Genomic DNA, 25,595 nt, shown 5'->3' with positions numbered 1-25,595 from the left:
AGCTTCTTGGCAGTGAGACCTGGGAAACCAGTTTCATTTTGACCAGCTGGATCCTGTTAGACATAAAAGGGCAGCCCTGCCTCACAGCCCCAAGTCAGAAACTTCTCCTCAAGGGAGCCCCTGGCCCTGGGATGTCCAAGTCCCTGGAAGGGCAGCTTTTGACACTACACCGTGGTCATCCCTAATTCAAGCTGTCTCTTGTGGCTCTTTCCCTTGATACACACTTAATTCTCCCCCAAAGAGCCATAAACCCGGGGGGGGGGGGGTCAACTTGTGTAGGTCACCCCTCGTCTTTCTCCATAAGACCCTCTCAGGCCAGGATTAGAAGGAAAAGGCTTCTCACCTCAGAATCTGCAGACCCACCTTGGTGACAGTTTCCTCACGCCGGTGACATGGCACAGTAGCTCTTTTCCCACAGAGAGCTCCTGCAGAACCAAACAGGCCCTAAGTTCATGACAAGTGCTCAGACATCTCATGCTGATGACAAAGTCTGGATGTAAAGGAAGGCCTCCGCCTTCATCCCATGGCTCCTGGAGGAGGACAAACTTCTCTTTTCCTGGACCCTTTTTTAAAAAGCTCATGTCTAAGAGAATGTGACTTTGGAAGACACAATTCTGCATAGGGCAAAAAATGTGTGGGCTTCACTAGGCTTGTTTTAAGCCTGTTTACTTTCTTTCCTCCCTCTCTCTTTGTCCCTCCCTTCCCTCCCTCCCTTCCTTCTCTCCTTCCTTCCTTTCTTCCAATAATTACCCAACATTTATTGGATACCTACTATGCACCAAGCATTATACTAGATATCAAGGCTTTTAAGAGATTTAAAAAAAAAAAAAAAAGCCCCATCAATCCTCAAGGGGGCCCATAGTCGATGCCATGGGACATAGCCAGTATAAACAGACACGTTCTCTAATACATGTAGTGGCAGACACTGTGTCCTGGCATGTTTCAAAGAAAGGACCAGAAACAGCAGGCAGGAAGGGCAGGGAAGACTTCCGGTAGGAGGTAGCTTCCTGAAGTGACTCAAGGTATGAGTACAAATTTACCCAGAGCTGGTTAAGAAAGGTCACTGCAGGCATGGAGGGCAGCAGAAACAAGGCTACAGGTGAGAATTCAGATACTGTGAAAGGCCAACAAACAATTCTGATTTGCTCGGTCATCAGAAATAAGGCTCGGACAGGTAGGGATGGAGGCTGGAGAGGTAAGCTTGGCTCAGCTCGTGGGGATCCTGTCCTCCAGGTTTAGTAGCTTTGACCTCACCAGGCAGGAGATGGGGCTGTGCCCCGGCAGTCTCCTTCAATAGGGACACGGCCATACTTGGGTTTTAGATGCGTGGCTCCGCAGGAAAAAGTCACTTGTGCACGCTGAGTGCGGGGACGGGTGAGTCCATGTGACTTGTTAATTCCTACACACCTTTGTCCCAGATTATACATCACTTAGGGAGATTTTCTTAGGTCACCTGGAACTAATTCTATCTCTCACCCTCCCCCCATTATGCTTTAGTACTGTACCCTTCTGTGTCCTTAGCACCATCCAAGCAGGACTCACACATTATTTGTGTATTCACTTTGTAAATATCTACCCATTTCTAGACTGGAGGCTCCCTGAGGTCAGGCATCCGTTCTCTGTGGTCAGTTCCAGTAAAGTGCTTCGCACGTGGTGGGTACTCAGCACATGTACACTGAATGGATCCATAAATACACAGATGTGTGAATACAGGGATGGCTAGGAAGGTACCGGTTAGATAAACATTTAGGGGGTAAAAATGCCGTAGTTTGGTGAGTCCTCCATCTGGGGAGAATGGAAGAAGCTAAAGGCGCTCAGTTAATTCACGGGGCATATATTAATTGAATTTAATAATCTAATCCAATTTAATAACGAACAAAACAGACATGGTCCTGTCCCCTTCATGGAGCTTTCAACCTGGTGAGCAAAGACAGTCGCTACTCGGGTGTATATTCATGCCAATGAGTATAAAATTAAAATTTGAATGAATGCCAGGCAGGAAAGGAAAGGTAAGCTACTCCTTGGTAGTTGGTGGAGAACATCTAAGCATAGGCCCTAACCTTCTCTGTAGGAGACAGCAAAGCCACCTGGCCCAAGTGGCTTTGCACTAAACTGTAAGGGACAGGTCCGAGTTAATGAGATAAGAGGGGAAGACAATGAAATAAGTCAATCAGAGAAAGAAAATTATTATATGATCACGCTGATATGTGGAATTTGAGAAACAAGGCAGAAGATCATGGTGGGAAGAGAGGAGAAATGGAACAGGACAAAACCAGAGAGGGAGACAAACCCTAAGAGACCCTTAATCTCAGGAAACAAACTGAGGGTTGCGGGAGTGGAGAGGGTTGGGAGGAATGGGGTGGCTGGGGGATGGACACTGGGGAGGGTATGTGCTACAGTGAGCGCTGTGTGTTGTGTAAGACTGATGAATCACAGACCTGTACCCCTGAAACAAATAATACATTATATGTTAATTTAAAAAAATTCTGTGTAATGGGAAAAAAAAAAGAGGTGAAGACAAGAGTTCAGGCAGAGGGAACAGCACATGCAAAAGCCTCAAGGGAGAAGGACGCGCTGCTGGCTCTGGGGTCATGCAGAAGGCCCACGAGGGTGCAGGGCGGAGTGGTGAAGGGGGCATGAGGTGATGCCAAAAGGCAGGTCCTCTGCTTGCACCGCAGCTCCTTTGCTCCCAACCAAGATGACACTAGTGAGAAGCCTCTTTGTGACCCAACATGAGATTTCCAACAGGAAACTGAACGTAGAAGAAGGGGAAAAGCTTTGGAGGTCCCGGGGAAGCCCTCAGGACCATCAGGGCATGGGTAGTAGGTAAAACGGCGGGAGTGGGGGTGATCACCAAGGATGACCGTCTAGAGTGGGCAGAGCCCTGGGGTTTGAGAAAAGCCTGAAAAATACACACATATAGGGGTGCCTGGGTGGCTCAGTGGGTTAAAGCCTCTGCCTTCAGCTCAGGTCGTTGTCCCGGGGTCCTGGGATCAAGCCCTGTGTCGGGCTCTCTGCTCCACAGGGAGCCTGCTTCCTCCTCTCTCTCTCTCTCTCTCTCTCTCGCTCTCTGCCTGCCTCTCTGACTACTTGTGATCTCTGTCTGTCAAATAAATAAATAAATAAAAATCTTTTTTAAAAAATACCTCTATAATAGAACAAAGGAGGAAGGAGAACCCCAGTAGGGAGAAACAATAGCAGATCTGAAGGTCTGAGGAGCCAGGAGACAGCACATCACAGAACTACCCTCAAGGAGGAGAACGTAGTACCGGCACCACCCCCCTTCCATCCAGTACTGAGTGTCTGAGTACCCACTCAGCCTGACGCCCACAGCAGGGTAAGCAACAGAACAGCCAGGAGGGAAAGGAAAGAAATAGGAACAGCAAGAAGGACTGCTTCTTGAGAGATCGGTCAAAAACAATACTAAGAAAAAAGTTTATGGTCAGGAGGAGAATATTGGGGAGAGGGGGTGGGGGTGAGGAAGCAGCATAGATGAATTTCCTTGTAGGTCCAGGGGAAAGACTGCGTAGAAAGGGAGACCTAAACAACATAAAAGAAATAGGATCATTTATGGAGTAGCATTCCAGAACAGTAGACGGGTGAGGGGGTTAACGTGAAATCAAGTATAAGCCACAGCTTTAGCCAGCTCCTGACTCTGCCACTCCAGTTAGTTAGCCTGGGGGGCGGGGCTGGGGGTGGGGGGGTAAAGTGCAAGGCACAGATGCCAAGGCCATGCAGCAGGCTGAAGCCCAATGCGGAAACCTGCTTCCCCGCGCGCCCGTGTCTTTTGTGTTAGAGCGAGACGCACGGGTGCCGGATGCCGGCACCATCCGCGGTGCGCACTTGCGATGGAAGAGGGACCGAGAGGTTGGAACGCGAGGTTTTCCGTGGTCCTAGAACATCTTCTCTAGGAGCGGGAGTGAGGCACAGGCCCTGGCCTTTATTCCAGAAAGGCGCCGGGCCAAGGGGAGCGGCTGGAAGGTTGCCGTGGGATACAACGGAGGCCTGCAAGCGAGGGAGCTGGGGAACTGGGAAACCGCCTGCTCTGCATCAGCAAGGCCATTCCCTTGCGGAAGGCGAGCAGGCACCTCGGGGTCGGAAGGACATCCCAAAACAATCACCGCCTGCCCCCTTGACTCCCTTTGGAACTAAAGCAAAACCCCCAAGTAGTTAAGGGGAAATTTTCCCAAAACAACCCATTGAATCAGTGTCACTCTGGAACTGGGCAGACGTGTGAGGAACCGGACAGAAAGAAATGGGACGGTTGTAGAGTCTGCCATTTAGGGATCCCACGGCGGGGAGTCTGCGCAGTAACCATCACAATGACCGCCCACCCGCCCCTCACATTGGAAAACCATTTTTCTGTTGCGTGTGCACACGGAAGCATTAATTAGACTTTTGTGGCAGGTGCCGGGTGGACAAAGACAGGGCCTCTGCCACTGAGGAGAAGAAACAAAGAGACTGATCACTGTAATCGGTGCCATGATGATGACTTGTATAGAGGACTATGGGGAGCCCAGGAAAGTTCTGTGTGGGCCTTAAGGATGTGGGATTGGTGCCTGTAACAGGAGTTTTGCATGATGAGCCGCTCTCTTTTCCTTCCACCATTCCTGCTCCTCAGAGCTCTATAAGGGGTAAAGAAATGACCAAAGAAAGTCCTAATGCTTCCCTAAATGGTCACTTCTCCAAAGTATACCTTGCTGGGCAGAGGGTTTTGCAGGCTTCCAGACCCCTCACTATAGAACAGTCCTCTCTGGTCCTGGGAAAGTTGGCATCCCTTTATCTGAGGGCCTTCACACTTAGAATCTGCTAGTGTCCAGCCAGACAGGCTTGTCTTCCTCTTCCTTACCCACCCCTCCCCACCCACGATGCTCCAGACCACGCAAAGGACGTTTGCTTAGGAAGCTTCAAACCTCTTTCTGGTTCACACCTTCCCCCCCAGCCCAACCAGGGGCTCCCACTCATTCCTGGCTTCCGGCCTCAAAGCCCACCCCGTCCACAGCGTCATGGAAAGGTGGTCAGCACAGTGGGTGGCCCAGCCCTTCCCAGGGCAGGAAGGAAGTCTGCACCCACCTCTGGGCAGTTGGTGGTGACTCACCCAAAGGAGCCCACTCCCCCACACCGGACACAGGAAGGACAAAAGTCCTTCCATTACAAAGACTCAGCTCAAAACCTCAAACCATAGTGGCCATCTCCATCTTCCGCCAGCAGGCTCTTTCCAGACTCTGCCTGTCCTACACCACAGTAAAGGTCTTCCAATGTCCTGAGAGCACCAACACCTTGTGCAGGGATTTATTTTCCTGTGGAAACTTCTTTACCTGGTTATCTCCTAGTCATCCCTCCCAGCAACCTCCAACTGACCACTTATGGCCTCCCCTAGTACCTGAACTTAACCTCTCTCCAGAAACTTCTCCCTTAGCACAGTGATTCCCAATATATGTGATTGCGTCTCCTAAAGATTGTAAGTTCCTTGAGGACCAATTTCTTGACCTTTTCAAGATAGTTTCCACCTTCATGGTAGGCACCTCGTACATGAAGAAGTGAAAACTATGATATACAAACAGTATGAATTATTATTCTTTGAAGTTGGTGGGGACAAGGTGGTAGCTGTACAAGTATTTAGTTCCTCTCTTGATTTTCTTTACTAGCCATCGCCCAGCCTAAACCAGTGGTTTGCAACGTGTGGCCCCAGACAAGCAGTGTCTGGGAACTTCTTAGAAACAAATACTTGGTTCCATCCCAGAACTGCTAATTCAGACACTCAGGGCATTGGGTTCATCAGCCTGTGATTTAACGAGCCCCCCAAGTGATTCTGATGCATGCTCAGATTTGAGAACCACTGTTCCAGCCCTAAGAGCTTGGGGTCATAACATTCAACCATGTAAATATTAAATTAGAAAAATTTTGCACAAAATCAAGATTTTCAGCAAACCCAAACACTCCTACATCCTCGTTTCCCCGTCTTCTAATAACTATTGTTATAGGTCAACAGCAGACACAGCATGAAGTCCCATTCAATGGATGAGAACAGTAAGGCTGGGAAAAAAGAAATCTACTTTCTCAAATGATAAAATTAAAACAGGCAGAGTCCGTGCAGGAATCTGGCCCAGTGATCTTTGTACAGCAACACAAAGTCATTCAAAAGCCAGTAAAATAAAAGAAAGCACTTGAGAATTTATAATTTAAGGACCAGAAGTATGAGAACAACTTCCTCTTCACACTGATGTTGGATGATCTAATAAATAACCTTTCAAGGAGAGCTCCTGAGGGCTTGGGTCTCTAAGGATCCTGATAAGTCCTTCAGGAAGATTTAGGACAATAGTCCACATAGCTTCTTCAATAGAGAGACAGACAGGGGTTTTTTGTTTAGTTTGGTTTTTTTGGTTTGTTGTTTTGTTTTGTTTTTTAAAGTCGCAATACCCGATTTAGGTATTGGGTATTGTGCCTTAAAAATGGCAATTGGTTTTTTAAACCTGTTACCTTTCTACTGGTGAAGAACTCCACATGTAGGAAACCTTGCTTCCAGACAGAGCAGTCCTAGGACAAACACCTGAGCCTTGGTGGATGAGGTAGAAGCCTAAGTTCTGGAAAATGGGGACAAAGCTGGACTGTCTCAAGGTCTTGTGTGCGTTTGGGTGGCTGTCTGGCGCCCCCCTGTGTTCAGTATCTGCACCCAAAGAACCAAAAGACCACAGGGATGGAGTGTGGGTCAAAGCACTAAGCCATTGTCCAAGGACGGCCTGTGGCCATGAAAAGTCAGTGGAAGGGGTTCAGAAGTGGGCCATCTGGGATGTCCTCCCAGCCCTGGTGGAAAAGCACTCTCTGGGACAAGCTGCCTAGTATGGGTACAGTGGAAAATTGTGTCCAAGCTCACCCAATTGCCTCTACTGGGGAAATGGATCGCTGTGTCCCTCCTGCTGGGTATTTGGCCAGCAGGCCTGTTCCTCCTGACTTAGCACCCAGGCCAGAGACTTATAGCCTTTTTTTTTTTTTTTTCATTTAAGAGAAATTGACTGTTCTGCTGAAGCCAGCTTGGGCCCCTGAGGAGACATTGCAAGGCAGTTCTGAATGTGCTAAGTCAGTGGGTGGTAATGGGCACTGTATGCTCAGTGGAGCCACTTCCCACCCTTCCCCATAAATAGTCCTTAACGGGCTCCCACAGAAGGCTTGGGGTGGGCTCTTCTTCTTCGCCTGCCTGCTCCCCCTGACTCCTACCCCTGGAGCTCTACCATCCCAGCCAGATCACCAAGTCATCCCCTGGCGTGAAATGATGTCCTTTATGCCCAGACCATGGCACCTTCAGCACAGACTGCAGGACCAATGCCAAGCTGCCAGGGTTGGTTCTGGCCATAGGACAGGGTTCAACCCAAGAACTGAGGGGAGCCTTAATCCTTGGCTAGAGCCTGGGCGCTCCTCATATACGCTGAATCACATAAGTCATGGAAAGCAGGTTACTCACACTCTCCAAGCCCCAGTCTTCATCAGCAAAAGGGTAATCTCAGCCCCAGAATGAGCCCAGTGTGGGTCTTGGCATTTTCAAGAGTTGAGAAGTTTGGTAAATCTAACAGACAAGCACCTTCTTGCCTCTAAGCCTTTGTACATGCTGTTTGCACTGCCTGGAACAGTTTTCTCTCTCTCTCCTTCCCTTGACGAATACCTTTTTACCTTCAGTTATAGTGTAGACTTCTCCAGGAACCCTTCTAGAGTCCCCTAAGCCTGGGCTTGGTCCCCTCCAGTAGTTCTCATAACCCCCTGCCTGGTCCTGGTCCCAGCAGTGGTCACGTGGTCTGGTGATTGGCTGTTTGTTGGTCTGGGCCCTCACTTTAGTAAACGCCATGAAACAAAAGCAGAGATCGCATCTGCTTATTCACCTAGGCACCTGCAGGGCCTGGTACAGTGCCCAGAACATGGTAGGCGCTCAATACATATGTGCTTGACTAGGTAGATGGGCTCAGAATGAAACACAGGCTGGGGCCAGAGGGCCGAGGGCAAGTTAGCAAGACAGCTAAGGAAACACGCACACACATCCACATTCTGCATCATGGCCTGCAGCCCGGCATGTCATGACCCTGGAGCCCCCACGAACACGTGCTGTGGAGATCTCTGCCCAGCCTTGCAGCTCTCTGGCCCATTAGAGAGAGAAGAAGCCATGGGATCACTAAGGCCAGGAGCCCACAGATGAGGCCTGGGCCGCTCTGCCCCAGCTCGACCACAGAATCTCTGCTTTTGTTCATTCCTGTTTCTTGATGCACTTGTTCTGATAAAATCTGGCTCTGTGTTAAAAAGAAAAAAGACAAAGACAAACGCAAAGACCACTGATTTAGTCTATGCCCTCATTTTACAGATAAAGAAAGGGGAGCCAGAGAGGAGAGGGAACATTCTCCAGCATCACACAGCTCAGCATCAGAGTAGGAAGACCCGGCATCTCCAATCTGTAGATACTTGTCAGAAGGAGGGAAGGGGGGCGGTTATTCAGAGTGAAGGGCTGAGGGTCTGAGAGGAGACTGAGTAGGCCCAATAGGTCCCCAGATGGCGTGTGTCCCTCCTGCATCACCACCCTCCCCAATGGGAACTAGCCTCCCCTTGCAACGGGAGAGAGGAGGCGTCAGCAGGAGCACTGGAGGGCATGATAGTGGGAGTTTGCACGTGCACACAGCACCCACACTCAAGGGCTAATTCCCACCGCCCTGCCCTGCCTGGCCTTGACAGCTGTTCCTGGGACTACTGTCTTCTTAGGCCACGGAGGGCTGAACCAGCTCGGAGGGGCCTTTGTGAACGGCCGACCCCTGCCGGAAGTGGTGCGTCAACGCATCGTGGACCTGGCCCACCAGGGCGTGCGGCCCTGTGACATCTCCCGCCAGCTCCGAGTCAGCCATGGCTGTGTCAGCAAGATCCTCGGCAGGTAAGCACGAAATTCACCATAAGCATAAAATGCACCACAAGCCACCTTCGGCGCAGGGTTTGCCTTGGGAGGCCCACCTCGCGGCCACGCCCCTTCCTCTGGGAGCACTAGGTCAGCTCCCACGTCCTGCTTCCCTCCCGGTGGTGCCTCCCCACCCACTGCTCTTCTGTAATTTTCTTGTCCTTGCTTCTTTCTTTGTCCATTTCTCCTTCCTTTCATTTCTCCCTCCCCCTTTGCTCCTTTGCCCCATCTCTCATTTTTAGGGACTTCCCCACTCCTAAAGCTGGAGACTCTTCCCCAAAGCACCCCACCCCACCCTGGCTGAGACCAAGGGAAATGGAGGAGCCAGGAAGGGGACACACAGGAGGAGAGGTGGCTCCTGCGGTCTCACTCCCTGCATGAGGGATATTTGAGTGTGCTTCTCAAACTCTTAAGTCCCAGAGCATCTGCAAAGGAGCACCAGGGTTCCTTGATGAGCCGCACAGCCCTAAGCCTGGTCCACACCGACTTATAAATCACAGCATCTTCTCCAGGAGCCAGGCCTGGGTGTTGTGATTTTTAGGGGATGACCAGGGACCAGTTAGGAACACTCATGCCAGAGCAGTGGTTCATTGCCAGGGCTGCACGATGGAGTCACCTGGGGAAACCTAATTAAAAAATAGGTATGTGTGTCTAGGCCCCAGCCCACACTCATTATTAAAGCAAAACTTTAGGAGAACAGACCAAGTGTTTGTATAGTGTTAAGGCTCCTTCAAGGGATTCCAGTTTTCGATAGCCAGAGTTGAGGACCACTGGCCCAAAGTTTCAGGAGGGACCAGGAGCAGCAAAGCCCTGCTTCTGGGTTGACACAGCATAGCCTGGAGAGCCACTCCCAAAATGCCCCTGCCCTGGGAGACTTGAGGCTTTGCATCAGCTTGGTGTACCTGTCTCCCTCACCCAGCTCATAGGTGGATTCAGCAACAGTCCTGGTTTAAAGAGCCAAAGGGACCTGACTGTAGCTGAACTGTGGAGAGCTCTGGCTTCCTGAATGAAGTTGCCAAGGACAAGGGCACTGCCCCACCCCCTCCGGCTCAGGTCAGGAGAGGGGCTCCTAGGATGTACTGCAGTGTCCTCAAGAGATGAGTCTGGAATGGCTATGGTGGACAAGCAGAGTTTTAAAGAACCAAGCTTTATTCTCTGACAGAAGAGTCCAGAGAGTTTCCACCACAAAGAGGGGAAAGTTATCCTGACCTAAGTCACGGATCTACCAAAGCAGCTGTCTGGGGGCTCGAAGGAGAGGAAAAGTGGACAGCCTGGGAGAGCAGGCTTGGCTTGAGGGGCTGGACGTGGTTGGAGATCCAGGCCAGGCCGGCATTCCATAGTCCGGGAAGAACAGCTTCCACCTGAACTATGTAATCTGGTAGAAAGCCAGTGGCCAACCAGGGTGGTGGTGGGGGCAGCGGGAGAAGGTAGGGGAGCAAAGGTAAACCAGTAAGACAGAGCCGAGGGCCCAACGATCCAAGCTGGCCTCCTGGGGAGGCATAAAGCCAGGATGGCCAAGAATGGTCAGTCAAGCTTTAACCCCAGAAAGCTGCTTAGAGAAACCCACTACTGTGAACTTTTACGGACGCACAGACATACACAGCAAAACTTCCTTTCTCAGAAGGGAGATTGTTTGTATGCCATAGGAGGCTCTTGTGGGAGCTCAGATGCAGGATACTGGCAGGAGGGGAAAAGGGAGAAGCCAGGTGTCCAGGGCGAAGTCTTGAGCTGGGGGCTCTGGTTTGGCAGCAGCATAAACCTACTCATGCAAGGAAATAGACAGTGCCAGGAACATTAAGTGTCTGAGCCCAGCCCTGGGGGTACATCTTACCCCCAGAAGCCTTGGGGAGGAACAAGAGTCTCTGGCTAAGTCCCAGCCTGGAGACCCCACCTGCTTATTGGGTAATTCTTTGGGGTTCTCTATTGGAGTAGGTACTACGAGACTGGCAGCATCCGGCCTGGAGTGATAGGGGGCTCCAAGCCCAAGGTGGCCACCCCCAAGGTGGTGGAGAAGATTGGAGACTACAAGCGGCAGAACCCCACCATGTTTGCCTGGGAGATCCGAGACCGGCTCCTGGCGGAGGGTGTCTGTGACAATGACACTGTGCCCAGTGTCAGCTCCATCAATAGGTGAGAGGGACACAGCCGCTGGGTTGAGGGGAGGGGAGGAGTCAGGGCACCTGGGCTTTGGGGGAACCATGATAGAGACCCAAAGGAGGGCTGGCTTGGGTGGAAGAGAGCCTAGGAAGGGCCCTCCTGCTGAAAAACTAAGCAGGAAGCACCCCAGGTGCTACAGGGCAAGATCCACACCTCTCCACTGCTCTGCGACACTCCTGTCCCCACCCACCCCACCCCTAGTTGTACTTTGCCAGTTTCCTTCCTCACACGCTATATCCTCTTTCATTCGATAAAAAAAATCCTGAAGTGACCCTTTCCTGGGCCACACGACCCCTAACCTGGCCCTCATTCAAGCATTCACTCAATTGTTTGGTCATTCAATTATTCACTCATAGCCTCAATCAATCATTTACTCACTCATTCATTCCCATATACGTAATTCACTCATTATGTGCTAGGCCCCCGGGAACACACAATCCTTGTCCTTGTGGAGCTTATAGTCTAGTGAGAAGACAGATACTATCAAGTACTGAGTGCCCCCACACACAATTGTAAAAATGCAGCTCTCAGTCCTCCTAGGGAGAGGAACATGAGGTATGTGAGCTAGCATGGGGTGCTTGGTTTAGGAAGGAAAGAAAAGATGTCCCTGAGAAAGAAACAATGAGTAAGAGTTAACTAGGTAAAAAGGGAAGCCAAAGATGCTCTGAGACAACACACGCAAAGGCCCTGTGGTTCACAGATCTTAGACAAGAAGCTGAAAGGAAGCCAGCAGACAGAAGGGGAGCACAAGGTAGACTGAGGTGGAAATATCAGCAAAGACTGCCTTTTAGAGGCTGATGGCCGTGTCACATATTCTTGCCTGTGATCCATAAGAAATGGGACAGACTGTCAGCAGGAGGCTGAGTTGCATTTCAAAATGTCCACTCTGGGTACAATAGGGAGAACAGATCAGAAAAAGTCAAGAGCAGGTAGGGATGAGCCAGTGAGGGATCCCTGAGGGAAAGAACTGGTGGTGGCCTGAATTAAGTTGCTGACAATGACATGCAGAGAGGAGTCAAAGCTGGAGAGATTTAGAAGGTCAAACCCAAGAACTTCATGATGGCTTTGATAGAGGAGGGAGGGAGGCAGAGGTGAAACCCCACCAACATTTCTATCTTGAGTGCCCAGTGGAACTGATCATGAAACAGGAACACTGGGAAGGACCAGGTGTGAGGAGTGAGGCCAGGGGATTGGTTTTAGACATGCTGTCCTTGAGGCATCTCTAAGATACCCAAGAAAACTCAGAAAGGCACGGGATCCCAGGCCTCGTGAGTCCTGTTTCCTCCTCTTCTCTCTAATGCCCTTTCTGGTCTTCCTTACAGAATCATCCGGACCAAAGTGCAGCAACCGTTCAACCTCCCCATGGACAGCTGCGTGGCCACCAAGTCCCTGAGCCCAGGACATACGCTGAGTGAGTGCTGATGTGCTGGCACGCTCAACCTTGCACACACACACCCATGTGCAGACACATAGTCACACACACGCCCACACAGACACACCCACTGGCATGGACTGAGACCTTCTGCAAGGACAAAGCATCGCTGGATCCCGGGAAAGATGCACTGACACACTTAGGGGCAGCAACATTTCAAGCAGCCTCCATTCCAAGAACCCCTCCCACAGGGAACTCTGAGGGGTGTCCCCCCTCCATGTGCTAACCCTCTCCCTCTCATCCCACTGCAGTCCCCAGCTCGGCTGTAACCCCCCCAGAGTCACCCCAGTCAGACTCTCTGGGCTCCACCTACTCCATCAACGGGCTCCTGGGGATCGCTCAGCCAGGCAGCGACAGCAAGAGGAAAATGGACGACAGTGAGTGTCAGGGAACCAGAGGGCAGCTTGGGGTGCAGGAGGGTGGTCTGCTCAGGCTCCAAGGGGACTGGTAGCTCCAGACTTTGCAGAGGCCGGTGACTCCTGCCTACAGCACATGGCCTGTCCCTAAGCTGGCCACAGTCCCCCAGCCTGGAGCCGGGTCCTCCCATCCCTCTGCAGCCCAGAGTCTGCCCCTCCAGTCCCGCCTGGGGCATGGGTAGGTGGGTCCCCTGAATGCTTTCTCCCTGCCTGGGGACGCTAGGTGACCAGGACAGCTGCCGGCTGAGCATCGACTCCCAGAGCAGCAGCAGTGGGCCCCGAAAGCACCTGCGCACGGACGCCTTCAGCCAGCACCACCTGGAGCCGCTCGAGTGCCCCTTCGAGCGGCAGCACTACCCAGAGGCCTATGCCTCCCCCAGTCACACCAAAGGCGAGCAGGTGAGCAGCCAGGTGAGTGGTGGTGCAGTGGCAGGCAGGGGCCGCCCCCCAGCACGGTCTCGGGAAGACTCCTAGTCTGCTTGCTGCTTGCCACCAGATCAACCAGAAGTTGCAACAGTGGGCCCAGGGCGCGTGCTTCCTGCGGCTCCTTGCCGAGTCAGCCTTTATTTTACCAGATGCTGGTACCTTCCTCCTTCTGCCCCCAGCCCCCTCGCCTTCCCTCACTCTTAGCCTCGGAGCTCTGCCCTTTCCCAAAGAGCGACACACCCAGGCTTCGCCTTCCCTCTGTCCTCTGCGGCTTTCCCAGAGCGCAGGGTCAGGTCCCACAGCTCCGAAGCGGCAGCTAAAAGCCCTACACCATGACCTTGACCAGCACCGCCAGCCTACCCCCAGCCACTCACACCTGCACACCATAAGATCTGCTTTACTCACGCTCCCGAGCATGTCCTTCCCGTTCACACCTCTCTGCCCTGGCACACACATGCCCGCCCCGTGGAGCGCCTTGCCTTCCACCTTCCTGCCTGGAAAAGTACTGCTTGGCTGTCATCACGAGTCAGCTCAAGCACCCCTTACCCACGATTCGAGCCCTGCCCCACAGCCATGCTCCATGTCTCCCTGGTCCATGCTTCTGTCCATCCAGCACGCCACCCTAGTAACTTCTCACAGCCTACTTTAATTGCCCAGGGGGCAGAGGTGTAGACAGCGGGTTTCCTAAGGCAGGGCAGCATCTGGAAGCATTTTTTTTTTATTTTATCTCCAGCTCCAACATGGTGCCCCTCTTAGAAGAGACACTCAGTAAAGTGGTATTAGTGAGTGAGCTGAGAAATCCATAACAATGAATTGCAGGTTGCGGGGGAGTTTTGATGTCTAGTGCTCAGGACAGGTAAAATGGTTTACAGTGGGTCCACTTCTGGGAAAAGCTAACAGAGATGTCCCTGGTCTCCCCACTAATGCCAGCAGAGACTCCACAGCTCCGACAGAACTTTTAGGACCACTGGCCCCTCCGTTCACTTGTATCTGTCCACAGTAGCAGTGGCTCCCATCCCCACCCCCATACCCCCTCTCCAGGTCAGCCAGCTGAGGAATTCCCTTAGGGTGGGTCTGCTCACCCCACTTTGCTCATGCTGTCATTTGATCCGGGAGTGAGGCAAGCCTTACGCCTTGAAAGTCTGAGCAGGACAATGTGGACGAGGCCAATAAGGGGCTGAACCACGGCCAGTGACCGTCTGGGCTGCTGGGCCCATGCCAGCACCGCAGCTGGCTAGGCAATCTGCGTCAGCGATTTTTATCAGCCTGGGCTATGGCCACCACGAGGGGGTGCAGAAAAAGTTGGCCGTCAGCAGACCTGGGGAGAGGGCCCGAGTGCTCATCTGAGAGTCAGCACACGGCTCCCCGAGGGACGAGGAGCTGCAGCTCTGGGCTCCCTCACAGGGAGCCCTCTCTGAGTGCAAGCACCAGTTTTCCTGCAGAAATCCTGCTGCCTATACACTGGGCACCTGCTGGGTCCCAGAGCCACCTCCTGGCTCCACAGCTGAGCCCCCAGAGGGCCCCGCCTGATGATGACAGGGAGACTGAGACCAGCACCAAGCTAGCCCATGCACGTAGGGAATCAGGGTCTTAGAGAGTCCTGGAGCCACAGGGACCTTGGGGACCACGAAGCCCAGTCTTTCCATTTGTGTGGCGATAACCCAGGGCTGGGGAGGGTAGACAGAGCCTGGGGGAGTGAACAGTTGTGGAGCTCAGGTCTGCCGGCCCTGGTTTCCTTCTGACTGGCCTGCCGGCTCCCTGTTTTAGATACAATGCTTCCACATCAATTCTCACTCGAAGGCTAGAGAAAGAGTTTGAAAACCATGGACCTGCTCCAACCTCTTGTCCTATAGATAAGGAAGTGGAGGCTCGGCAGTGTCCATCCACGATTCATTCCTCCCTCAGCCAATCTGCTCGCTCATTCATTCACCCGGCTTGGGTGGTAAGGGGCAGGGAGCGCCCAGCCTGTGCTGAGGGCTCCCTGTGTCTGAGCCCCTGCCTCTCCTGCCCTTGGTGACTCGGACTATGTCATCCAAGGACACTGTGTGCTCTCACCTGGCCCCAGGAAGGCCCTCTGGCCTGGGGAGCTGAGAGAGAGAAGCACAGGTCCTCACACCCGACCTCAGGATGGGGGGAAGGCACAACCATCTTCCCTATCAGATCGACAAGGGGAAAAGCATTCAGCGGAAATGCCACGTGGCCTCACTCCTGGTTCTGGTTGCTGTTTCACCACTAGGCACAGCCAGGAGTCACAGTGAGGAACAGTTCTTTGTCCTCTCTTTTATGAGTGCAACAAGAACACATCAGCTGAATGTGAATATTATGACAGCGACTGAGAACTTTGCAGCTTATGAGTCTGCACAGAATTCAGAAATAATAATACCTTTTAGAGCAATGTCCTGGGCATTCTGTGCTAAGCATTTAATGTATGTATAAAAAAATCTCATATAGTCCTTACATCCGCCTGGTGACGCAGATTCAATTTTCCCTGTTAAAGGGATGAGTGGCTGATCACGGCAGACCCAGGCCTCAAGCTGGCCCACGTGCTAGGGCATTATGTCCCTGTGCACCCGGATTCAAGTTCAATCCCAGGAAGAAACCCGGCCATCACTGGGATGACTGAGGACTTTGGGGGGAACTGGGGGACATTTTATTTCCCCACTGAACTATCTGGATTTGGGAAAGCTAGGGATTTTGAGTTTGTATTTGTTATCAAATCAACACAAACATAAGGCATTTTAAACTTTTCTTAGAGTCTCTAGAAATTAGGTATTTTGCTCAATTTCATTAAGCCTGGCTCTAAGCAGCTTCCCCCTACCTGGAAGCAGGCCCCCCTCAGAAAACCATGGAACGAGAGAACCATTCATGACATGACAATGGTGCCCTGGTGGCCTCTAGAATTGCCTGCAGCTTCCAGAAGTGCCTGGCAGGCAGCCCGAAAGCACCGTGGCCCTTTGGAGAACCCAGCTCCACAGAAATCGTTGGAAGTGGACCCATTATGTAACCACGGAGCATTCCTTGCTTTTACCGTTGCACGCAGAGTGTGTTTGTGATGTGTGTGACCCACACACAGAGGACAGGTGTGTGCTTGTGGGTGCTGTCCTGTCCCCCCCTTGTAGTGCACGCTTGCCTGTAACTGAACAAGGGAGAAAGAAAACCCCACAGGTACTTAATAAAGAGGTTTTTTGTTTTTTATTTTGTTTAAACAAAATTAACCCCAAGGATCACCTTCCAGCAGAAGCAGCAAATTAAATTGACTTGGATATAGAGGAGAGGAAGAAGACAGCCAACTGTTGGGGGGGGGGTGGCCGGTGGGGTTGAGGGGGGGTTGTTATATCTGCCGCTTCCCTGAAGGGAAGAGCACCTGCGGCAGCTTAGCACCTGTGTCACTCTTGCCTGGGGACTTGCCTCTCCGGGCTTCAGGCTCTCCACTTATAAAACAGACACATTATTGCCTGCCCACGTCACAGGGCTGTGGGGGTCAGCGGACAGGATAAAGTGGGCAAAGCACTAATGCGCGCCCTTGGCAAACGGCTGTGGTTATGACGTCATCCAGTTGAGTGCAAGGTTGGGGAACATGGACAGGAGAGCCGGACCCTTAGGTTTCCATCCTGCCTCTGCCCCCTAGGGGAACCTGCCGGGTTTCGTGGCCTCCGCAGCTGTGTTTCCCATCTGGAGAGGCATAAACCAATAAATGGGTGAAGCACTCTGAACCCCGCCATGGAGAGACGACTCCTGCCCTGCAGCCTGTTCTCTGAGGGTCCAGGCCCTGTGGGGTCAGCCAAGCCATCGAGCCACCAGGTGGCTTTGAATCCCGGGGCTGCACAAGCAGAAGCTGGGAGCCGGGGATTGGGAGAATAGTGGGGCCGCGAGTCCAGTGAGAGAATAAGAAACCCAAGAACCCATTGAACAGGCTAAGTGGAGTCCAGCTGGAGTGCAAAGAAGGAAGAAAGGAAAGGAGCCTTTCTGCGCAGATCAGGTCTCAGGGTCCCCTAGTGAGGACTGACGCCAGGGGACCCCCACACGCTGACTTCTCTTTGTTCCCCAGGGCCTCTACCCGCTGCCCTTGCTCAACAGCGCCGCCCTGGATGATGGCAAGGCCACCCTGACCCCTTCCAACACACCCTTGGGGCGCAACCTCTCAACTCACCAGACCTACCCGGTGGTGGCAGGTACGATGCCTGGAATGTCCTGGGCCACGTGGGCCCAGCTGCGCAGAGGGGCTGGAAGGCAGAGCGTGGACGGCCCTGAGGCGGAGGGGGCTAGGGCCCTGGGCCTGCCGAGGAGAGGTGGGCTGTGCCGGCTGGGCCTCCGTGGGTACAGAGGGTCCGGCCTCCCGGTGGCCACCGCCTCCTCCGCGCTCCCCCACCGCAGTGGGGGAGGGGAGGGGGGCGCACACAGTCCTTCCGCACCTCAGAGGCACAGCAACGGAGGCAGAGCTTCTGTCTCCCCAGCCCCCACTCACCCCGAGGAACACGCGTAGCCCCTCCCGTCACCCCCAGACTCAGAGAGGAGCCGCCTGCCCCAGCGCCCCGCCCGCTCTCCCCCAACCCCACATCTCATGGCTGGGTTTGTGCATGTGCCCACCCCATCATCTCACACCCCTCTCTCCTTGTTGTCTCCCTCCCTCCGGCAGATCCTCATTCACCCTTCGCCATAAAGCAGGAAACCCCCGAGGTGTCCAGTTCTAGCTCCACCCCTTCCTCTTTATCTAGCTCCGCCTTTTTGGATCTGCAGCAAGTCGGCTCCGGGGTCCCAGCCGGTGCCTCGGTCCCGCCCTTCAATGCCTTTCCCCATGCTGCCTCCGTGTACGGGCAGTTCACGGGCCAGGCCCTCCTCTCAGGTACGACAGGGAGGTCCCCGGCAGCTCTCGCGGGGGGTGGGAGCGGGGGGATCTCAGGGCCGGCCACCAGTCCCCTGCTTTGGGGTCCAGCCCCCTCTCTCGCCCTCAGTTCTGTCTGCCATCACTCTATTCCCTAAATCTTCCCACAACTTTTGGACATGCCCATATGTGGTGCTCTGTGCTGGCAACATCAGGAGGTGGGAGGGGCAGTCGATGCCAGGAAGAGGGGTGCCTGGCTGATTTCTAGAAACTTGCTCCAAAGCCCCATGGACAAGCAGGGACGTTAAGGTCAGGAGCTGGGCAGTATAAAGCAGTGAACGCTTGGTTAGGGTGAGAAATAAAAAAGAAGGAAAAAAGAACTTTGGAGGGGAAAAAGTCATTGGCTTTTGTAGCCAATGAATGGACCAAATTTCTAAAGACAACAGGGTCTGTCCCCATTGGGTCTCCATAGTGTATCTCTTCTTATACCCAGCTTAGCTGTGTCACCCTTGGAGAATACTGAAGCAGAGTTACTCACCAGCTTGAGAGATGGGAGAACAGGGGGACCTCCCATCAGGAACTTCACTGGCTCAAAACATTTAAAGCTGGAAGCACTTAGGGGCATCTACAACAAATCTCTCCTTACACAGGAAGGAGAAGGGCCTGGTTAAGGTCCCTGAATAGGCATGTGGTGTCTGGCAGAGTGAGGGCTCAACCTGCATTCACCCCAAGTTATAAATCAAACTGGGTCTCCCCAGCAGAAAGACATCAGCCCATCCACCCAAGGCCTGGGCAGTAGCTGAAAGAGTTGGGGTGTCTGGCTTGGGCAGGAGGCCTGGAGTGGAATAAGCAAAGGGAGCAGAGACCCATTATCATCTCCAGATATCAGATGGGCTTCCCCAGCAATGGGACTATTTGAGATATGGGCCCAAGGTATTGAACTAGAACCCATGGAGGAAGCCAGAAGTGAAGCAGCCCTTCTGGGCCAGTGGTTTTCAACTTTCTGGGCCTCAAAACACTCTCTTGAAGTGACAGCTTTTACAGAAGCCAGGTATCCAAACCAGACAAATGAAGAGCTACTCTGTCTGAAGCAGGGACTCTGCCCCTGAAAGCCCTTGGACCACCAAACTAGAAAACCAAGACCTCTGCCTGCCCAGCGGGACCACAATGTCGTCTTATTCACGTTCACAGACCCTGTCGGATAGCTGCCTCTATATTCTGTCTGGCAGGCACCCGGGATTTTTATTCTCTGTGCATGCCCACGTCTGATGTGGAAGGTCCTCTTGGAAGTAGTGGGCACAGAGGTAAAGGGTTAACAAAGGAAGTCCAGTGTGTGGGCTGAGAGACAGTGTTTCGGGGTATGGAGCAAGGAAGCAAATGTTGACTCAGAGTTCAAAATTTCAAAAGCGGGTGAAGTCAGCGGAGATGGGTCATTTGTTTTGACCAAAGTGATTAAAGGAGAAAAATCCGTGAGCTGAGTGGGATGATGTCAGCCAGATAAAATGGGATAGGGAGGGTGGGAGGCGAGCCAGGGAGTAAAGGGACTCACATCCCCTGCAGGGTGGAGAGGCCCGATCGTGGGTGAGGCTGCCCGCTTCGTGTGAATGGCAGGCCCAGAGCAGGAGGGCTGTGGTATGGCAGCAAGGGGTGAGGTGTGGGTGAAGCATGTGATGCTGGGGAACGGGATTTTGGTTACTGTGTAAGTCGCCCAGAGACTTGGCAGGCCCGGTTGAGTGGAGAGGGAAGGGCAGGTGGCCGCGGGAAGCGGTCTTGGATAGTATGAAGTATAGTTGGAACAGCCCGGGGCAAAGTGCTCCCCCCACAGCCCCCCGCCCACTTTCTCCCCTCTCCGTCACCCTGTGAGGGCTTCAAGCACCCCCTGTCGACATGCAGTCAAACCGGGTGCTGCTTCCACTCTTTGCCAGTTCTTAGACTAGTGGCCATGCCCACTCTCCAGACCATCGGCAGGAATGGAAGGTTATCCACCGCATGGGGTAAGGAAGATGCCAGGGTGCCGAGCGTGGCCACTGCGAGAGCCAGTGGGGGGCTGCAAGGCCCAGAAGACGTGGCACCAGAGGCAGGAGTTCACAAAAGCAAGAGGTGCCCAGATTTGGAGGGACTGGGTCCAGGCAGGTTGCTAAGAGCAGGAAGCAAGTCAGGGCTGCGGTTCACAGAGTTGGGCCAGCTCTGTAGCTAGGGATCAGCGTGTTCATGCAGAGCCCCGGGTGTTGACCCTCAGCTCCTTGAAGACCATCCACCTGCGGCCTCTGGTCAAGAATGGGCCTAAATGCCTACCCTGTGGCTGAGCCGTGGTGATCGGGCTGTGAGGAGATCCAGGGAGAAGGAAGGCTAGGAGGAATGATCTCAAGAGTCCAGGGGCCTAGAAATTGACCCAAGGGAGGAAGAGGTCAACTTGAAAGGAAGGGAAGGTAGCCCAGACTGAATTATTCTGAGGTAGTGCTGCAGACCAGAGGAAGGGGCAGGACCAGCTGAGTTTTCCTTCCAGATTCAGCATGGCCCGCCCAGCTCCCCTCCTCTGAGTGGCTTCCTAAGGATCCTCCCAGCTGCATCTCCATCTCCCCCTGGGTTCACCTCCTCTCCTCGCTCAGTGGCTCTGATTGTGTGATTTCCAGGGTGACTGTCCTTCTGGGTCTCAGCTTCTCCCTAATTAGCCAAAAAAGTAGCATCAGGGTTTGGGGAACAATAGGATTGCCCCTAATATTCCTGTTGTTTCCCTTCAGATGCCACGGTCTGGGTCCCAACACACTTGCAGGAGTGATATCAAGGCCATCCCTGTCCCTCCTGTCCTGGGGCTGATTCCAGCTCAGCTGATCAGAAAGCTCTGAGTTTGGTTTTATCATCAAAGAGTCCATTACCCGCCTCCATTCTTTTGTGCGAAATTATATTTAGTCCTGCCAAAGAGATTTCTGGATTGCTATAAATTTTCTTTGCTATCAGAACAAGATAAGGAATTGAAAAGGGGTCACATAGAGGGCAGACATCAAAGTGGACAAATAAAATTGTCTGCAATCACCTCTACCCTCTGAATTCCTCGGAGGAATGCTACCAATATTTAGAACTTTTACCAGTATTTCTGGGGCGCTAGTGTTTTCTTATAGAACCCTACTTCATAGCCAGCCGACATGGGCCTGTGTCTACATCACCTTCTGAAAAACAGGGCAGTGTTGGAAGTATATTTGAGTGCTGATTTACAAATCAAAAAAACTCATGAGGAAGAGCCTTAAAAAGAAGTAAGTCAATTAAAGCTCATGGTTAGGCCACGTTGGAACTCATGTACTCATGGTTTCTGTGGTTTCATTTCTGAGAAGTTCGCAAGGTTCGCGGCTTTTTGGAAGAAAGCACTTATGTAAGGAACGGAAGCAGAGTTTTGAGGGATTGACAAGGAAGTTAAAGGGGCCACAGCCTGGGTGAGAGCCGTTCTATAGAAAGTCTTGCTAGGCTTTCGAGGAGGGCCAAGTTTCCTGGAAGCCTTTGGGATGTGCTCTGGCATTTGATTCAGAAACTTCTGTCCCACCGGGAGAAAACTTGGGGACTGAGAAGAGGTGAAGATTGAAATCTCAGAATTTAAGGGAGTGAGGCTGATGAATGTATTTCTAAGAGCAGTCTAAGGGCTGGTTTCATGGGATGGGGTCCCACAGGGCAACTGCGGCTAAATTAAATTGTGGCTTCAGGGGAGCCCGTGCCCCAGGGCTAGGTCCACGGAGCTGCAAAGCTCAAGAAGCAGTAGGATCAGGTGATGGGACAGGATGGATGAGGGTGGGAAAAAGGGGAATGTGGGACCACAAGAGGCCTGGAGAGTACCTAGGCCAGCACCAGCAAAGAGGTGGCCTAAGAGCCAAGACTGACCTCCTCACCTCCAGCCACGGTCTTGGTAGACACAGAAATAGCCTCAGAATCCTGCTCAACACAGTGTACCAGGGAGCCCCTACCAAAGAATTTAGGGGTAAGCTGAACCTAATTTGCATTCTCTTATTTAACCTAGCTCTTCACGAGACAGACAGGAAGATGTAATTCAGAGCAATTAAGGGGTTTGTCGCTCAGCCACAGTCTGGCTTGGATCTAGAAGCAGGAGGAGGAAAGAGAGAAGGCATCAGGCTTGAATTAGCCACCACCCTTTTCCATCACTCTCCTTTGCATGCACCTGTCTACCCTCTGTACCCCTGCCACCCCCACAGGCTTCTTGTCACCCCTTTCTCTCATAGGCTCCGATCCCTGGCCAGGTGCTTCATCTGAGGGCTGAAGGGGCTGAGTCAGAGCGGGCTGTATCGCACTCTTCTTGGAAGAGAGACCAGACTTTACCTTGGTATAGCTCCCTCTACTTCTGAATATACTGAAATTTCCTTGCCTCACCTGGGTTTCCAGTCCCTCATCTGTCTGGACCCTGGGGCAAGTGAACTGAACCCACCTGTAGAATTTGGGTAGATTCTTCCCTGTTTGGTCCAGCATCAACCACAGCCGGACATTGTACTGAAGTCAAACGAATTAGGAGGTGGTGTATGAAAACTTTCACATAGCTTTAAATAATAAACACTGATGGCTCATTCAAGTAAGATTTGTTCTGTAATGGTTCCCATGACATGTAGCAATTTATAGAATGTGTCCTTTGCCCTGCTCAGTGTCCACCTGTAGCATGGAACGCTGGCTCTGAGCTATGCTGGTCATACTGTAGCAGTAGTAATAAGGTGCATAAGGCTACTCTTGCTGTTTTCCTCCCACTTTGCACACAAAGACACAAGCTTGGGCACATAGGTGGCTCGTCTGAGGGCACTTGGAAAATTAGCTGTAGCAGCAGACTAAGGACTGAGGTCCTCTGGTTCCTACACCGTTCCCTCCAGAGAAAGGGCAGAAGCCCGGAAGGCCGGGTCTTGTCTGCTGACCCCCAGGCTTGCCTCCACACACCCATCCGATCTTGTGCCCCATCTTGAGTTAATGGCGGCCTGCTAATTTAGCATTCTTATTCACTGCTATACCCCCAGTACTCAGAAAAGTGCCTAAGACATCATACTTACTCAAAAAATCTTTACTGAATGCACAAACGGTCTTCAGGAAATCCCTAGAAATCAAGGTAAGAGTTAGTCCCTCTGGTATCGACGACTCATAAGGTTCCATGGGACGTACCTTCCCTCTCATCATTCCTGGCCACCCGTTGGAAGAGTTTGAAGCATGCAGGACCTGGGGCGAGGGGGGAACCTTGGGGGGAAAAAAGTTGGACAAGCAGGGATATAGAGAGAATGACCTTGGCAAGTTGGTTGACAGGCTCACAGGGAGTCCATGCAAGTCCTAGGAGAAGAAGCAGCCCCTTTGCGGAAGAGGCAGAGGCATTTGGGGGAAATGGTCATAATCGAACATAGTGGTTCTCTACCCAGGACGATTTTGCCCCCTGGGGACATAGGGCAATATTTAGAGATATTTAGGGTTGTCACACGGCAGGGGCGGGGGAGGGGGCGGGGCTGCTACCTTCTGAGTAGATACCACGGGCGCTGCTGAACGTCCCGCAATGCAAGGAACAGCCCCCACACATAGATGGCACCAAATGTCAAGAGTGCTGGAGTTGAGGAAATCCTATAACCATCACCAAGAACTGGGTTGACCAAATAATTCATCACTCACACTGGGCATTTGAGAGTGAAATGGGCATTATTAATACATATGCTGGCATGGGGGTCCTAACCTGGGCAGAAGTGGGCAAGCCAGGATGTGCTACCAAGAATCCCTGGGTGAGGGAAGAGTTCGATCCAGGCCTGTGGGACATGATGGCTGTGGAAGAAACACAGCCAGTCAGATGGGGGCCTCCAAAATGGGAAGGCTTGACTTCTGGGTATAAGGAAGAAGTAAAGCCAGAGCAATCAGACAGGTCTCCAGTGCCACTGAGGCAAGGGCATTATAAACAGAGGGGGGTGTCTGTTTTACTGAAAATGTGGGGTTTTCCCTCCCTCAGAAATGGGGTTACCAGTTGTCTAGTTCATGTTCACATGTAAACGCTAAGTATTTCCCAGCCCATATCTGCTTTCTAGGTCAGGGATCACCAGTAGGTTTTGTGTCCCTCACAGCTCTGACAAGAAGACCCTCTCTGGCCCCCTGGAAAACAGTACAACGATTGATTAGCAGTGTCTGCCTCGGGTCCAGAAAAAGGGTGGTGGAAGGTAGTGGCCCAAAGGCCACACATGTGCCATCCCTTGCTCCTGAGCCTCAGAGCTGGGGCTGGGAGACCATGAGTCTGAGTCCAGTGGCCTCTAACCTATTACTTATGGCTGCACCCACTGCTGTTCTCGACGCTGGCGGGATAACAAGGACCCAGAAGACATAGCCTCCAGCCTCCCTCCAACACCATGAGATTTTTGTGGGTGAATTAAGATTCACACAAGTGAAATCATTGGATAATACAGGACTGCACTAGGTCGGTGCTCCCTGCATGGTGCGGCCTGTGCCCTGCAGCCTGGGCAAATGAGGAAAGCCTGAACTCGGAGAAGGGAGGAGGGGGAAGCAGATTTGGAGAGTGGCTTTAGAGAAAGCTGTCCTTGGCACTAGGAAAGACTTGCTGAGCCTCAGGGAAGCAAGACAGGAAGTGCCGGAGCCCACAGTAGCTGAGCTAACGATTCCTCGCTGTATTTTTCCAGGGAGAGAGATGGTGGGACCCACACTGCCCGGATACCCACCCCACATCCCCACCAGTGGACAGGGCAGCTATGCCTCTTCTGCCATCGCGGGCATGGTGGCAGGTAAGGAGGCAGGGGGCTGGGCAGGAGGGGAGTTCTACAAACAGGAGGTGTGGGCCAGAGGTGGAGCACAAGGGGACAGGAGGGAGGGTGTGTCCCATGCACAGACTTCCCAAAGGGCATGGAATGACCCACCAAAGGGCACATGTTGTAAATGCCTCCAGGCAAGATGTTAGTTCTGGCTCCTTAACTCTCCCCTGCTCAACCTCCCTCTTCCCACATGCTCCCAGACTCCCCATGATGAAATGGGCAGGGCAGAGACAGACCAGTGTTCAAATCCAAGCTCTGCCACTTCCTCCATTGACTCAGTGAGCCTTGATGGAGAGCCTTGATGGAGAGTGCTCTAGGGGTCCACAGAGCAATGTGAGCTAACACTAGCCTGACCTTTGAACCATCCATGGTCTTGCAGGCATTTCTCTCCGGTGAATCTATATGCCCTTTCTGCAGTCTGAGTGTGAATGGTGTTGGTGATGATGATGATGATGGTTGGACATATACCTTCCTTTACACCCCACCCCCACTCAACCCTGTATGGGTGGGACCTATGTTCTAGGGACTCCCAAGGTACGCCAGGAGACTTGCTGGGAGGATTTCTCCACCATCATTTGGACCATCCTGGATTCCTGTCTGCCAGTCCTTTGGGTTTCTTTATCTACCAGCATGATCATTGCCCAAAAGTGAC

The 25,595-nt window shown here is 52.5% G+C and overlaps 1 protein-coding gene across 11 annotated transcripts in view; it reads left to right on the top strand.

Annotated features, from left to right (window-relative positions):
• The window catches only part of PAX8 (paired box 8), a 55,990-nt gene that overhangs the window by 22,435 nt on the left and 7,960 nt on the right, over positions 1–25,595 (top strand). For 2 of the 11 annotated variants that reach the window (XM_032843823.1, XM_032843818.1), the window contains 8 exons: positions 8,737–8,902; positions 10,853–11,053; positions 12,403–12,491; positions 12,764–12,889; positions 13,152–13,339; positions 17,403–17,526; positions 17,991–18,197; positions 24,815–24,916. In XM_032843823.1, coding sequence (XP_032699714.1) covers positions 8,737–8,902; positions 10,853–11,053; positions 12,403–12,491; positions 12,764–12,889; positions 13,152–13,339; positions 17,403–17,526; positions 17,991–18,197; positions 24,815–24,916 — 1,203 coding nt within the window. Of the gene's footprint in view, positions 1–8,709; positions 8,903–10,852; positions 11,054–12,402; positions 12,492–12,763; positions 12,890–13,151; positions 13,340–17,402; positions 17,527–17,990; positions 18,198–24,814; positions 24,917–25,595 lie in introns of all 11 variants that reach the window. The other 9 variants (XM_032843822.1, XM_032843825.1, XM_032843821.1 and 6 more) reach the window with 9 other exon arrangements.

This window comes from Lontra canadensis, unplaced genomic scaffold, assembly GCF_010015895.1.
Source record: "Lontra canadensis isolate GAN:19392208 unplaced genomic scaffold, GSC_riverotter_1.0 scaffold144, whole genome shotgun sequence".
Lineage (NCBI taxonomy): Eukaryota > Metazoa > Chordata > Mammalia > Carnivora > Mustelidae > Lontra > Lontra canadensis.
The sequence above is the reverse complement of the archived record's forward strand: the minus strand, read 5'-3'. Positions and strand labels throughout refer to the sequence as shown.